This window comes from Alternaria burnsii (assembly GCF_013036055.1).
Source record: "Alternaria burnsii strain CBS107.38 chromosome Unknown 728, whole genome shotgun sequence".
Classification (NCBI taxonomy): Eukaryota; Fungi; Ascomycota; class Dothideomycetes; order Pleosporales; family Pleosporaceae; genus Alternaria; species Alternaria burnsii.
Genome location: NW_024066122.1, coordinates 438,984 through 454,752, shown reverse-complemented (window position 1 = coordinate 454,752; position 15,769 = coordinate 438,984). Strand labels below are relative to the sequence as shown.

The window sequence follows — 15,769 nt, the reverse complement described above, 5'->3', positions numbered from 1 at the left end:
TCTAGATGAGGCGTACCTAGGTATGAATCCAGCGACACCATCCGGGGCGCTCCGGGTGACCAGAGTGACGGGTGCAATATCCAAGATATGGCCATCTCATCGAACGCCACATGCTTGGCATGTACCCTCTCCCATCATCCTTCCGCTGGAAAGGGAAGCATCCGAGCCGTTGTTGCAATGCCAAGCTATTGTGCCCTTGCGATGGAGTGGCGTAGGCACGCTGAACAGGTTCCCAGCAAACTGTGCCGTACCTTAGGCCAATCTCCTGCTGCGTGTTGCAACCTTACTGCTTAATTGATGCGGCACATATGAACAACCCGTGCCGCTATTGGACATCACAATCATAAAAGTGATCCCTCACGGCAAGGAACAGGGTGCAGAGACGCGACGGATCTGTTGGCCGAGGAGACTTGTGAGACGGCGAAATGCGAAAATCCAAGCGATGGGGATGATACTGCCAACTTGAAAATATAGATGAGTGAAGACGACGCTTCGTTCGCAACGATGCGGATTTGTATCGAATTTTGATCTCAACATGGACATGAACCAGCCTATATTTTCGGCTCCGCCTGGCTACGTCGTCGATGTGGACAACCCCCAGAGAACCGGGGAAGCTGCAAATTTCTGGGTTGGTACCTTGGGCATGATTGTTGCTGCCATCTTCATGGTTATACGTGTCTTTACAAAGACAAGGCTAGCAAAGGGCTTTACGCCGGATGATAGTAAGCTCGCTCAAATCTCTCAGAACACCTTTCAAGCCTTCTGCAACGGAATCCAGCATCTGACCAAGTCCAACAGTAGCGTTGCTCGTAGCTTGGGTACGTGGCAGTACATTTCGCATAGAGCAGGATGTTTGTTGGATCTTGCTGACGACCAAGTCTACAGTGCTTCTCCATTGCCATCCAAGTCCCTATTCTGTGTATGTCCTGAGGTCTTTATCAATGCCCTCAAGCCTGATCTAACCATACAAAAGTCCAATATGGCCGAGGCACTCTCGGCGTACACATCTGGGAATTGACTGGCCATAGAGTCAACTCTACAATGAACGTAAGCACCACACGTCACTCTGATCAAGCGACCTCAACTAAGTCTTACCGCAGCTGATCAGTGTAGCAAGCATCATCTACTGTCCTTTCCTCGCTAGCGCTAAGCTTTCTCTCCTCTTCTTCTACCTACGCTTGTCGCACATACAATGGTTCCGACTGTGCGTATATGCAAGTATGTTCCTCGTCGTCGGATACAACATTGCGCTTGTCTTTCCGCTCATCTTCGCCTGTACGCCTTTCCGACGAAACTGGGATGTTACAATTACCGAGGGAAGTTGCATCGATAGGACACCACTTTATATGGCGACGGCGGTCCTGAATATGGCCACGGATATCTTGCTGCTGGTTTTACCTATACCGATGGTGGTCAAGCTGCAGATGCCTGGGGTTCAGAAAGCTGGTTTGATATGCATATTTGGTGTGGGCTCACTGTAAGTAGCAGGGCTAAAAGATGGAGACGGAGAGCACAATCTAAACCGCCACAGGACATGCATAACAAGCGCAGTACGACTAGCTCTACTCTTTCCCATGCTTCAAACCATCGACCAGACGTGGGCGATCGTCATGCCAGGTATTTGGATGCAAGTCTTCCCCGAATCCAGGAATCTCATCCTCATCATATCACATATACTGACACACATCCTCTCCGTAGTCTCATCGAAGCCAACCTCGTCATTGTCACAGGCTGCCTGCCAACAATGCGTCTCTTCTTCCGGCACGTCGCACCGCGTCTAATCGGCGAGTCTTCGCTTCGCAGTCGGAACCGAAAGCAAAGTAGTACAGGATATGGGGGTGGCTCACATCACCAACTGGAGCTCAAGACCATCGGATCGAGGGCTATGAATAAGAGATTCGAGTACGTGGAGGATGATGCGGTGAGTGTGGGTAGTGAGGAGAGGACGACGGCGGGCTGGAGGGGTGACAGGGACTCTGAGAGGGGCATTGTTGTCGCGGGAAATGCTGGGGGGATTACGAAGACGTCAAGTGTTGTTGTCGAGAGTGAGCTGCGGAAGAGTAGTTTGACGGATCTAAGGTCGAGTGTTGCATGCCTGCGATGAAGTTGGTGAAGTATTCCGTGCCCTCGCGGACATGTTCGAGGTTCAAGAGAGTCGGATAGATGCAAGGAGAGATACAAGATGCATCAGTAAGACAAGGTCGGAGAAATAGACTACTGGTTGATGGGCACTCCGTATATTAAAAGAGCGGGTCGTTCTGTACTTCCCGAACTGCACCCATCTACTCCCCTATAGATGACTGGTTCTACCCACTTGGTCTACGCCTCTATCCGACTTCAACTCTCCTCCCTCCATCTCGATGGTCACGGATACAAGACATGAACTCCCATGATCGTCAAGAATTAAGTAACCAAATAGACTCATTTCTACATCTGTCTACATTTACTACCCATCTCAAGAACCATCCTTTCGTTGAGCAACATGAACAGCCATAGCGCATAAAGGCAAAACATCATGGTATCTTATCATGCTCTGCATCCCATGACACGGCATCGCAGTCTTCCCTTTTGCGAAAAGAGCAAAAAACAAAAAACGCCATATGTACCCAGACCACGCCTGCGCTGGAGATCCCCCTAAATCTGAATCAAACGATTAGATGATGAAAGAAAAAAACATCGCCAAATATGAGAAAGAAACGTAGATCCGCAAGAAATCGTTGGCACCCAAAGAGTCCCAATCCCTCATCTTACTCATTTGCCTTCTCTTTGCCATTTCCACTAGCCATCCTCGCACTTCTAATACTAGTCTGTCTGGCCAGACTAGTCTCACTCTTTTTGCCTCTAACCTTCAAACTCTTGATGGAATTTGATGGAGAAGGTCTGGGCGACATTCTCGGTGTGCTGCTTCTACGGCTCATTTGCTCGAAGCGACCAGCGAGATCCTTGACACTTCTTGTGTCCTTGACTCCCCTGCTGTTGCCGTCATCAGCGTCTTGTCCTCCTACAGACAATATGCTGTTCCCGTCCACATCTGCATTGACGACGCGGAGTTTAGATTTCGGAACCGTAAACATGACTTGGACAACCCTCCTCTCAACCGCAGCTTCGACATCCCAGTCTGCCTCGCTAGCTGGTGTGCAAGGCCTACTAGTACTCTCACTTCCTCCTCTTCTTGGAACACCCAACTGCTCTCCCTTGATAGGCGTCCTAGTAGGCGTAGGCAACCTCTCCTCACTCCCCACATTGACAAGCAGATTCGCACCCCGTTCTCTCCACTCTTGCCTCGCGCGTTCCCGCTCAGCCATGGCAATGTCTTCCGGTGCGCCCCAATCATCGCCCGCCGTCCGACGCCAAGCTGGATCCGTCTCGTCTTCCAACCAATCCTGTTTCCCTCTTCTATTTCGCCAGAAACTAGCATCTGAAGCAGCTCGCTGTGGTGTCGTCGACGACGTCGCCGTTGCAGCAGGCATGCTTTTCCGGTGGTGAACCGGCGTAGATGGCTCCTCGACGGGATCGTCTCTGTACGGCTCTTGTTGCACATCCTGATAGTTCATTGTCGCAGCAGTCATGCTCTTCGTCCTCTCAGCACTACTCACACTCCTCGTCAACACTCTCCTCACACTCCCCAACCAGCTCATCCGTCGTTCCCTAGGAGCTGGACGGGCAACGGTCGCGAGGTCCATTGAGAATGGTGTTGCTGGCGTAGCAGTCGCAGCACGACTATAACTACCGTCTGTATCGCGATGAGTTGTCGACTCACTTGAGCCTGTGTCTGGCCTTGCTCTACTGTCTGGGTTTCCGCCGAGGAGTGCTTCGCCCTGAGCTTGGAGATGTGCGAATGAGGATTGGGGGGTATGGAAGGAGTCAATGTCGTGGTGACCATTGTTGCGTAGACTGCTGAGAGAGTGCGTTCGCGGATGGTCTGGAGAGTGTGAACCTGTGTCATTATTTCTGCTGGGCTGGTCGTGAGTTGGGCTGGAATCTGGCGTCTTGAACGGATTACCGCGGGTGGCAGTGTTTAGCATGGGGCCTGAACGCATTGATGTACTCCGCACGACGCCGCCGTTGGAAGACGTCCAAGACAGTGTACTCCTCTCGCTGAGGTTGGAGCTAGTACGTTCTGAGGAAGATTTATCAGGCGAGAGCCTTCCCGCGATCATCGGCTGATTCGTGTTCATCTCAGAGCTCTGGTGGTGAGGCGAAGTAGGATTGGAATTCAACGCATTCCTACTACGTCCAGGAGATTCGGTAAAAGGATCCAGAACAGGGGCGTTATCAAGTATAGCTGCCCCAGATCGTGGTCGTGTTTCGATCATCTCAGGTTGCCTAGCTGGTGTATCATTTTCGTGCGCCAACTCCTCATCAGGCTCTTCTTCTAGTTCATCGATGGGATGTATGCCTCCCGGACCCCGAGGCCTGCCCATAGCGTACTGTGGTCTACCGCTTAGGTTGCGTCGTAGTCCGCGCGTTGGACTCGGGATCTCAACAAGTAAGCCTGACCTCTCTACATCACCTCGATCGGCTGCCTTCCAGCCTTGACCACCCTGTGTGCCGGATGGGAAGTAGTACGGGCCGTTCTGATCAACAAGATAGTCCAGAGCGTCAGTGCGTACGCCGCGATCATCAAAACTCGGGGAGTTTTCGTCGACGTTGTACCTGTGCGTTGTGTAGGAGATTTCTTGTAGTTGCTTTTCACGAAGCTCCTTTCGTTTCTTTGAACGTCTTGTGTACCACATCCAGAGTGCGAGTAAACCACATACAGCAGCGATACCGATACCGATACCAACGCCTAATCCTGCCTTTTGTCCAGTCGTAGACAAAAGGCCGCTGTTGGAAGACTGTGGTGGAGCCTGGACGGCAGGGGGCGTGTAATCGGACATCCAGGAATTGGAAGTGACGTTGAGGAAGTAGGTCTGCGTATTCGCTGCTGGCGTACCATCTCTCCGTCGCGCACCAGACGATGGTATAGAATAACCTCCGGTGATCATTAGAACACCGCCTGGCAACATGGCCGCGCCATGGCCATAGAGACCGGCATCATTTGGCAACCCAGCACCAGTAGTAGACGGCACTATCCACTGCCAGTCACCACTACCACCATAACCGTCTGCGACGTTCAGTACAGCGAATTGGGGATCCGCCGGTGTGTCGATGTCGCCCACCCAACCACCGATGACGATGATCTGCTGACCATCCGGACTGAGCACGGCTGTATGACCGGAACGGGGATCGATCGAGGCAACGTTTGCTCGGATCGCTAGGTCTGTACGGGACGTATCGGGCTGTTCGACGCCAATGAAGGTCCATCCCTGTTCTGGAAGGGAGAAGAGGGCTATCTGGGACATGTTGATGAAGGCAGTTTCGGTGTGACCTCCGATGAGGACAAAGTTTTGTTGCTGAATCTGCGTGCCGTCACTTCGGTCGGAGAATGTGGGTGAAAGACCTGTGATTGTGAAACCGGCTTCTGGCACAGGCGGCCCGCGACTAGACGATACATCGGCGTCGTAGTTGAGAGGTTGAGCAGAATCTCCGGAGGGTTGCAAGGTGACCATCAAGTTTGAGTAGTTGGCGGCAGATTGCCAGTCGATTGCAGTGTCATTTTGGTCGGGGCACATGCCTCCAAAGAAGTATGCACCGGTGTCTGCAGCGTTGCCTCCCACGATTGACGAGAAGGTCATGCCACCGCTGAGGTAGTTGGCGCCCATGATGGACGTATGTGAACCGTCGACGACTGAGACATGTTGCTTGCTCCAACTGCCCTTGACGACATTCTCCGACGTATCCGGGACAAAGGTCCACAACTCTCCACCACTCGCACCCAGAGTGCAGTCGCCAGTATACACAGTCAAGTTGCCGTCCTGGTCGAGAACTGGGGTGAAGGCCCGGGGAGTTTCATCGTCGAGGAAGGGTAGCGCAGCGTACAAGGTATTGTAGGGTAGATCCGACGCTGTGACCGGGGATGATAGATCGACGGTGCTCAGGGCGAACTGTGTGGTGGACTGCGACGAGGGGCGGAAGACGTAGAGGGTGTCGTTGGTTTGGAGGAGGCGTGTAGGGTTGTAGGGCACCTGGGGCAGGGAAAGGCGCTGCATGCTTGGTGCGAGGAGAGCCTTCACCTCGAACACTGGAATGGACGTCCCATGAACCGCGGACGTTGGACTCTACGAGGACGGACAGTACAGGGCAGGCAGCGACGATACAGTGCTTGGAGTTGTCGATGAGACGGGAGTCGAAAGGTGGGCTCAGATCTGCGGTTCATGCACGGGACCGTCGAGGTGGCTGGCTATCGGGGTCTGTCAACAGAGGCCCAGCCCGCAGGCCATGCACATACACCAGCTTGCGCAATGCGCTACCGTGGGCCCATCGGCCCAATCAGTATGCGTTACGCACCATCGCGTCTGCGCCCGGCGCGCGTCTGGCCCTGATTTTCTCACGCCAAGCCAGTTGGTAAACACGGTCGCTCGGAGCAACGGCCTCTGGCCAACGTTGTATCTTCACATGCTATCATCGCGGCCAAGCCACACAGTCCGACTGGGGCAACGAGTCCGCTCGTCAAGACTTTTTTTTTTCCGTTCTTTTGATGACGGAATGCATACTGGCTTGACCCGTCGTTCAGAGTGTGCTGTGCTGCGCGTCGACCCGGACTTGGGACGGAGAGCGAGGTTGGTACAAGGTCGGTGGTATGACAGCATACCCCCACCTCACCGCTGGAGAACCCGGCTTCCACGCGGAAGAGTCGATGACACACTACGCTGCCAACCGCCCATGTTTCAGATAAACGGCGCGCGCATCAGCTGAGAATGATTGCCCGCGTACCAATTGCCTCTCGGTCCTTTACACAAAATGAACCACCATCAAGGATTCAAGGCTCTCGAGGTACATGGAGTCGGGCCTTTTTGCACCGCACACTGCTACGCACCTGGAAGGTCAAACCCGAAATCCTGATTTTTGAATCCACGAATCATCTTCTGTATCCATCGCATCTTGCATTCAATCTGCACATCATACGTGACAGCTAATTGCTTTTCATTGAGGTGTCCAAGGCGGTGACTCGGTTTTGCAAGGTAATTCCTCGCATAAATGGGCGAAATGCTCGAATCACGCGCTGCAGCATCTCCGCTACCATAGCCGCCAACGAATCGTCATGGCTTCATCTCTATGATATCTTGTGACCAAGCCTGTAACGGGGGCAGGACGTCTTGAGGCTCAAAGCTGGAATCAATTGTCGACCTTCCCGCCGCCCAAGATCAAGGAACAAAGGTGGAATCGGGCCTTTGCACCCGTTATCAAGATTTGCCCGTGCCGTTGGACGCGTCGAGACCATCACCATCACATGGCACACGTACAAACATACGCACATATTGTTAGAGCGACACTGAAAATTTTCAATTCAGCTCATCCTTGATGAGTCATCTACTCTAAAGGCATGCATTGACCGAGCTCTTGCTCCGTCAATCATACCAATGGCCATGCGACAATCGTCGCACCCGACAAATCAAAACGCCAAAGCCAGCCCATTCGCTGCTTGTGATGAACGCCCATGTTGAGATGCGTTCAAGCACACTTACTCAACTCTTTTTTTGCACCGCCAAACGACCCATGATGCAGGTTGAACTTTTGGGTATCATAATTTAGTCATTACACACATTACAAAGCAGCATGTTGATATGCTGCTTGAAGTGACTGCGTTGATGAAACGCAGTCAAAAGGATATGTCGAATGACACAGAGCCTAAGAAGAGTACTTCTCGCGGTAGAACTTGGCGGCGTTGACCATGTTGACAAGCGCCGCCTTGGTCTCCTTCCACTGGCGCGTCTTGAGACCACAGTCAGGGTTGACCCAGAGCTGCTCGGGCTTGAGGTAAGTCAGCATCTCAGAGATGCGGTCCTTGATCTCCTGCTCCGAGGGCACACGGGGGGAGTGGATGTCGTAGACACCGGGGCCGATGTGGCGGGGGTAGGCCTTGTCCTCGAACACCTTGAGGAGCTTGGCGTCACTCTTGCTGTTCTCAATGGACAGGACGTCAGCGTCGAGAGCGGCAATGGCGTGGAAGAAGTCCTGGAACTCCGAGTAGCAGAAGTGCGAGTGGATCTGGGTCGAGTCTTGGACACCTGCGCAGGCAAGCTTGAACGAGTCGACGGCCCATGAGAGGTACTTCTCGCGCTCAGTGCCAGCACGGAGAGGGAGACCCTCACGGAGAGCAGGCTCGTCGACTTGGATGACGTAGATGCCGGCAGCCTCAAGATCGACAACCTCGTCGCGAAGAGCCAGAGCAAGCTGCTGGGCCTGGACGGACTGGTGGACATCGTCACGGGGGAAGGACCATCGGAGGCAAGTGATGGGGCCAGTAAGCATACCCTTCATGGGCTTCTTGGCAACCGAGGCAGCGTACTTGGACTCCTTGACCGTCATGGGAGCTGGGCGAGAGATGTCACCGACGATGATCGGGGGACGGACGCAGCGGGATCCGTAAGACTGGACCCAACCCTTGGTGGTGAAGACATAACCGTCAAGGCGCTCACCAAAGTATTGCACCATGTCGTTGCGCTCAGGCTCACCGTGCACGTAGACGTCAAGGCCAAGCTCATCCTGGATCTTGACGACCTCCTCAATCTCCTTCTCAATGAACTTCTCGTACTCCTCGGCGGTAATCTCACCCTTGGTGAACTTGTTACGTGAGATACGGATCTCCTTGGTCTGGGGGAAAGATCCGATGGTGGTGGTGGGGAAGGTGGGGAGGCTGAGGTGCTTCTTCTGCTGAGCGTAACGCTCGGGGAAGGCAGACTTGCGCTCGTGCTGCTCGGGAGTAACGCTAGCCTGGCGGTCCTTGACAGCCTTGTTGTTGGTGCGCTCAGATGAGGCACGAGCCTGCATCGACTTGGCATTGGCCTCAAGAGCCTCGCGGACAGCAGCCGGGCCGTCGTTGACAGCCTTGGCAATGACGACGACTTCAGAAACCTTCTGGACGGCGAAGGAGAACCAGTCCTTGACCTCCTCGGGCAGCTTCTTCTCGCTGTCGAGAGAGTGGGGAGTGTGGAGGAGGGAGCTGGAGGTGGCAACGAGGACACGGTCCTTGCCGAGCTTCTGGACAGCAGTCTCAACAAGTTCGATGGCACGCTTGAAGTTGGTCTTCCAGATGTTACGGCCGTCGACGACACCGACGGAGAGAACCTGGTTGGAGCCAAGCTTGCCAACGACGCTCTCGAGCTGCTCAGGGTTCCTGACAAGGTCGATGTGGATACCAGCAACGCCCTGGAGGCTGGGGAAGACGTCGAAGTTGTGGACAATGTCACCAAAGTAGGTGGCGAGGACAAGCTTGGGCAGGCTGTCGCTGACAAGCTTCTCGTATGCGGGCTTGAAAGCGTCCTTGACCTTCTGTGGCAGGTCGTAGACGAGGACAGGCTCGTCAATCTGGACGTACTCGGCACCAGCCTCCTTGAGCTTCTGGAGGAGCTCTACGTATACTGGCAACAACTTCTCGAGGAGAGAGATGGGGTCGACGGACTGGCCACGGTCGGCCTTACCGAGAGCGAGGAAGGAGACGGGTCCGATGAGGACGGGGCGGGTGGTGATGCCAGCCTCCTTAGCCTCGAGGAACTCAGCAACAGGCTTGGGGTTCTCGGCGAGCTGGAAGGTCTGGTTGTCCTGAAGTGTGGGCTTGACGTAGTGGTAGTTTGAGTCGAACCACTTGACCATCTCCTGCAGTGGGGTTAGATGGTCTTCACAAGTTTCAGACTGGCAGAGCTTACGAGAGAGGGAACGTCGACGCCGTCCTTCTGGTGGCCACGGCCCATGGCAAAGTACTCATCGAGCTTGTGCAGCGAGTGCTTGGAGTAGCGCTCTGGGATAGCCTAAGAGCCGTTAGTGGGAGCGAATAACAATCAAGTGACGTGTGCTTACGTTGAAGAGCTGAATGTGGTCGAGAAGGTGGTCGTAGAAAGCGAAGTCGTTGCTGGGAATGACATCGACACCGGCGTCCTTCTGGATCTTCCAGTGCTCCAATCGCAGACGCTTTCCCTCCTTGATCAGGTCATCGCGGGAAAGCTTGTCAGCCCAGTAGGCCTCGTTGGCCTTCTTGAGCTCACGGTCCGCACCCATACGGGGGAAACCGAGTACTGATGAGTGTACCATTGTGATGTGATAGTCCAATGCGGACAACTGTGATGGATTTGGGGGGAGGAAGGGTAGGTTCTGATGAGAGAGAGGTGAGAGGGAGGATGGGGAGGAGAAGGTGGGATGTAGGAAGAAGAACAATAGCGGATGGTGTGCTTTATGTTTTTTGCTGGCGTATGCAGCAGCGTCGCGGGGTTGGCGTCTAGCTCGCTCCGATTCGACGAGGCCTTCACCGCCTGCAACCTTATTCTGCAACGGCGAGAACAATCCGCCCGTTCGTCAGGGCTTCCCAAAGTTAACGTCGTGTGGAGCGCGTATCTCTTTCTACTTTAGCGCTCCCATGCCCATAGCCAACTGCGACTAGCTCTGGGTGATGCTAAGTTTTGCCCAAACCGACATCGGGGAGGGGCTGCTCGGAGTCTTGGCGACTATGAGCTTGCGCAACATCATCCACGTCCGGTGGGTTCTCGGATGATTTCGTAGCACAAAGACGCTGCGATAAGCACGCCCAAGTGCGATCCCTTCCAGGCCAGGCTTCAAGTTCTGGCACTTTCTGCTCTGGTGGGCTCGACTCGACTCCTTCGCGTCGTCGATGACAGCATGAATCAGCTTGCGCGCCATAGCTCCTAGCGGAATCTGCATCTCAACAGGCATCTTCTGGGTTAGCTCAGACCCTGAAGATCATCAACCTTCTGGACAATGCCATCGCCTCGATAATGAACAACTTCAAAGCAGGCTGCTGAGTCAGGTGCCATCGGCGCTGGACAGCGCTTTTTCACGATAGTCGGTCAATGTCCGAGCAAAGGGTTCACGATGATGCGGCGGAACCACCGAGTACTTGCCCTATTTAGCTGTCTCCACAACCCCGCATCATGTATAAAACCCCGCCAACAACCAACAAAGTACGCGACTGCGCGTATAGCATCTCTCCAAGCCACTTGAACAGACGCGGATAATCTCCCTCACATCATCCAACATGGCCTCAAGACCCACTCACACCCGGACTGCCTCGACAAACCTGGCCAGCGGCTCAGGCCAGCGCATCTTGGAGGGAAGGACCGCCATTGTGACGGGAGCATCTAGGGGTATTGAATGGAGCAGTCCCTGACCCCGTATCCTGCTGACACTTTCAGGAATCGGTGTCGAAATTGCCCGCAACCTCGCCAGCAAAGGCTGCAATGTGGTCATCAATTACACGTCCGACTCGTCGACCCAAACCGCCTCAGACCTCGCCTCTGAACTCTCAGCCGAATATGGCATCAAAGCCATCAGCGTACAAGCAAGCATGGGCTCTGAGAACGGACCCAAGCACCTTGTTGAGGTCACCAAGAACAACTTCCAACACCCCAAGACGGGCAAGTTCCAGTTGGACATTATCATCAACAACGCGGGAGTCGCAGGCAACAACTACGTCGAGAACGTCGACTGCGAAGACTTTGCCAGACAGTTCAACATCAACGTACGAGGTCCACTGCTCCTCCTGCAAGCCGCTGTCCCCTATCTACCTCACGACCGCTCCGGCCGCATTGTTAACCTTTCCTCCGTCAGCTCGTCGCTGGGATACAAAGGTCAGTCCATCTACGGCGGAACAAAAGCAGCGCTCGAAAGCATGACAAGGACATGGGCTCGCGAATTAGCAGAGCGCTGCACTGTCAACGCCATCAACCCAGGCCCCGTTGCAACCGACATGTACTGGAGTAACGACGACGCTTTCATTGCTCAGAATAAGCCTTTCATAGAAAACACACCCCTTTCTGCACCACGGAAGGGCATCGACCCGGACAAGATCTACGAAGCGAGCCAAAACGCTGGTGGACGGCCAGGCTACAGTGAGGAGATTGGTGGGATTGTTGGCATGCTTTGCTTGCCTGAAGCGGGTTGGACCACCGGTAGCGTCATCTGCGCAAATGGTGGCATGAAATTCAGCTTCTAAATGTTTGATACCACAAAAAGAATGGAACGATCAAGGAAGGGCAACAGGCATCACTCTGCTCAACTTCAGAACATTCAACTTGACATATGTGACTTTTGATTCTTTGTATTGTTCAGCGTACTAGGCGCGTGAAGTGCGGATGCGCTAAGTCTGGAAAAGATTTAGCGGCCCCGCTAATCGCGAGGCGGGCTTTTCCAAGGGGCGTTTCCTACTCTTCGACTCTAACGTCGCACTGTATATATCGCCGTCACCTCGTCGCTTCTTCATCACTACCGGGAACGTATCGTACGCAAGCTACATATCTTGTCGCTTCAATCTCTTGTAAAGATCGTTGATGCACGCACCTGGATTCTGGAGTGAATACACCGTCGCGGTCGCGTCCGACGCGTCTCAACCAGAAAGACCATCAAGACATCGGCCGTTGGCTACTCATTGTAGCTACTTATTGCACCTACTGAATGTATCATCGCATCGTCGCGTGCGGGGTTCATAGCCTGTTCTGCCAAATCACTATCCTCCAAAAACCCCATTAACGGGCGTAACACATCCGCGGTCTGAGATCGCGTTTGTGGGTTCAGCAGCCAGGGCTGTCCCTTCATCTTCTGATGGATGGCTGCTGAACAAAGGCAACGCCCAAGAGTAATGCCTCTTCGTCCTGGCGAGTTCGAGCTGCTCTGCAGCAAGACCTGTCCGTGGCTTTGAGGTAACGAGCCTATCTGGCGGCTTTGCCCTGCTGCTGCATCCTCTTTGTTCCTGCTCCCCGAGCAGTTGAGCATCGGCGGGCGCACGGCATAGGTGGGATCGACGTTTCGTTTCAGCTCGCACATATCTCTTTCTTTCTCTTTATCTTCCAATAGTGTGTCCCATTTTGCGATCTGACATATCTCTGTCTTGTTGCCTAGAAGTTGCTGTTGTATGTTACACCACCCTCATGTGTGATTCCTGGTATATCTCGCGCTTGCTAGTTGCTGAACATGATTGGCCTTTGCTGACCTGAACGTCATCCGCCGATCTACCCCCGCTTCGCCAGGCTAGGCAGCCATCTTGGACAAGAACACCTGGGATGACATTGACAGCCTCTCCTCAATTGCACATCTTCAATATGCCTTGTTATTCACGCAAAGACTTCATGAGAGAATTCGTCTTTCCTGACGAACCGGCACAAGACTTTGAACGTGCTGGCATCGCGGCCCAGTATGCATCAGGCCACCCAAAGGATTGGTCACAAACCGACGACATCCTCGACTTCAGTGCTGATCTGAGAGAAGACTCCGAAAATATATACAGAAGCTACTACACTGATCTCAGTTCCGACAAGAAGTTGTTGGCTATCAGTACGGATGCAGAGCGCATTCTCATATACAACCTCGCATCCCGAGAGCTGTGCGAGGTCCTTGAAGGGTCGGGATCTGTGATATTCCGGCCTTCTAACACCAACGAAGAAAGCGTTGCAGATGTTGACCAAGGCATGGGTATAGGGACTCCGAGACCGGGTTATACCCTCGTCAGCTCCATTCCGCACGAGGCTCATCGCCGCACTCGTAGTACCAACCAGCTCATTCTTTGGGATCTGGACCAAAATGGCCGAATACTCGACAAAGAAGAACCCATTGATCCCGCCGTGCTCGCTACTAAAGCCATCGATGCAATCGCCCCAGATCTCGCCGCAAGTCACGAATGGACCAGGGAGTTTATTGATGCGTCAACACTCCGTTCTGACTTTATGAAATCGCTCAGTCTGGCAGCCGCAGATCATCGCAGGCGTCACAACACCATCATTGACAATGCGACGCTTGGAAACTTTGGGTCTGTAAGCTTCAGCGCTGATGGTAAACTGCTATTGTATCATTCAAAGAATGATTCTACCCAACAAGGTATGCGTGAACCAGACGATCTTCCAGTCGTCGCCATCTACGACTTGGAAGCAGGCATTGAGATCCACCGCCTCTTTGGACATACGGACGCCATTATGTGGTCGGCTATCAGTCCGGACAAGGAACACGTTGCTTCCGTATCCTGGGATGGCACAATGCGCATGTACTCTGCCTCCACTGGAGCCTTAATGTGGGTCACAGAGAACTCTGGTGGACAGAGCTGGGCTGGCGCATTCTCGTAAGTAGCGTCCTTACAAACGACATACGAAACATGTACTGACTCAAGACACCTGCCATCTAGACCAGACTCGAAGCTCATCGTGTGGAGTTCCAAAAACGGCCGCGCAGTCCAGGTGCACGTTGTATCTGACGGACAGAAGACGGCAGCTATGCAAGAAAAGTTTTCCCACTGGTGCCGTAGTCTCAAATGGCATCCAACAGAATCAAAGATCGCGCTTTGCGTGGATGAAGATGCGTACATCTGGGATCCCTCCGACGGCGCCGATGGTAAGGTTCTTCAGCATTTCAAAGTCAAAAGTGACAAGGGACACATGCGCATGTCTGGGTGCCAAGATGTTTGGTGGATGGACGAAGGTCGGCTTTTGGGACTGGAGTCAAACGACGGTTCAGTCCTTGTCTACAACACGCATAATAACGCGAAGGAACTGTTCCGTCGGTCTGCTGGTACTATGGCCGGCTATGTACAAGGGGGCCTTTACGGAATCATCAAAGACCAACAAGAGCATGATGTTTACGCCGTTGTCTGCGGCGATGAGAAGGTGCGCTTCTTTCGGACAAGTGTTCCAGCTTTTCCGTCGTGGTGGGAGAAGGAACTACCATCAGCGGTGGTAGAAAAGAAATCATTCCCCGAGACGGGAAAGTATGTCAAAATCACCAAAAATTCGAAAAAAGCACCATCACAGGAGTAATCCGAAAGGAATAGTTGGACTGGAAGAAGTGCGACATTGTGGACTGCTGAGTAAAGTCGTCCAGTGGAAGTACAGAGGCAGCCAGATTCTCGGCCTTCACTGATCTGGGGGAAATGTCATTCTGTCAGCCGCGATAACAATATGACTCTCGGTCAAGGTACACTACCCCACCTTACCGGCCTTTGCTTTTTCGTTCCCAGTCTAGCGAGCATTACCAATATTTTTCCACAAGCCAGTAACAACAAAGAGCATTTCAAGACTTCGCGACACCCAACACTTACTACAGGGCTTCAGCACCTTGCATACATAAGATGGGAGTGGCCGGTAGCGGGTTCTGGTCTTACTTAATATCTATGGCTGTAATGTCTGCGGGTATCGGCACCGGAACGGTACAGTCCTGCTTGTCACCCGTGACTACTCAACATCACGAGCAGCTGACACACTACTTTCCGCACACTGTCGTATGCGCCAACAATTACTTTCCGTCATCCTCGCCACTGTTCCACATAAGTCGGATCATCGGATTGCGCAATCCGAATCCTGTGCTCATATTGACGATGCATCGATCGTTGTGTTTTCAACGTGTTGGGGCATGACTATCGCCTCACGGCTGGCTAAAGGCGTTGCGGTCCGGACAACCGTCTCCGCGCTTACATAGTACCCTTTCAGGCTGAACCCCACACCGCCATTCGCTTAGCCCCACGCGGTGCGGCTTATTGTGCTTTGTACCTTATATGAACCATTAAGAAACAGATGACTTTCTTGCGAAAATCCCTCGTCATCCTTTTCAAGATTTGCACGCTGGTCGGACTTTCGTTTTCAAGGTCGTCTTAAGCTTGCGTTCCTGCTGCATCTTCTCATAGGAGTATCTACTACCTTCGTTTGCCTTGCTAGCCGTCTCGTCAACGAGCATCGAGTTT

The 15,769-nt window shown here is 53.3% G+C and overlaps 5 protein-coding genes across 5 annotated transcripts; 3 read left to right on the top strand and 2 right to left on the bottom strand.

The window, feature by feature from the left end:
• Positions 1–535: 535 nt before the first annotated feature.
• On the top strand, positions 536–2,104 carry GT037_009510 (uncharacterized protein; the record flags this gene model as incomplete). The annotated part of the gene is made up of 5 exons (XM_038934557.1): positions 536–828; positions 879–919; positions 974–1,047; positions 1,101–1,477; positions 1,699–2,104. The coding sequence occupies 5 exons, from the start codon at positions 536–538 to the stop codon at positions 2,102–2,104; spliced, it is 1,191 nt and encodes a 396-aa protein (XP_038782832.1).
• A 643-nt stretch (positions 2,105–2,747) lies between these two features.
• Positions 2,748–6,092, bottom strand: GT037_009509 (galactose oxidase kelch beta-propeller; the record flags this gene model as incomplete). The annotated part of the gene is made up of 1 exon (XM_038934556.1): positions 2,748–6,092. The coding sequence occupies one exon, from the start codon at positions 6,090–6,092 to the stop codon at positions 2,748–2,750; it is 3,345 nt and encodes a 1,114-aa protein (XP_038782831.1).
• A 1,639-nt stretch (positions 6,093–7,731) lies between these two features.
• On the bottom strand, positions 7,732–10,131 carry GT037_009508 (5-methyltetrahydropteroyltriglutamate-homocysteine methyltransferase; the record flags this gene model as incomplete). The annotated part of the gene is made up of 3 exons (XM_038934555.1): positions 7,732–9,699; positions 9,750–9,851; positions 9,901–10,131. The coding sequence occupies 3 exons, from the start codon at positions 10,129–10,131 to the stop codon at positions 7,732–7,734; spliced, it is 2,301 nt and encodes a 766-aa protein (XP_038782830.1).
• A 958-nt stretch (positions 10,132–11,089) lies between these two features.
• Positions 11,090–12,046, top strand: GT037_009507 (nad-binding protein; the record flags this gene model as incomplete). Its single annotated transcript, XM_038934554.1, has 2 exons — positions 11,090–11,198; positions 11,247–12,046. 2 exons carry the CDS (start codon positions 11,090–11,092, stop codon positions 12,044–12,046), a joined length of 909 nt encoding a protein of 302 aa, XP_038782829.1.
• Positions 12,047–13,148: 1,102 nt separating this feature from the next.
• On the top strand, positions 13,149–14,849 carry GT037_009506 (uncharacterized protein; the record flags this gene model as incomplete). Its single annotated transcript, XM_038934553.1, has 2 exons — positions 13,149–14,158; positions 14,222–14,849. The coding sequence occupies 2 exons, from the start codon at positions 13,149–13,151 to the stop codon at positions 14,847–14,849; spliced, it is 1,638 nt and encodes a 545-aa protein (XP_038782828.1).
• Between the last annotated feature and the right edge of the window lie 920 nt (positions 14,850–15,769).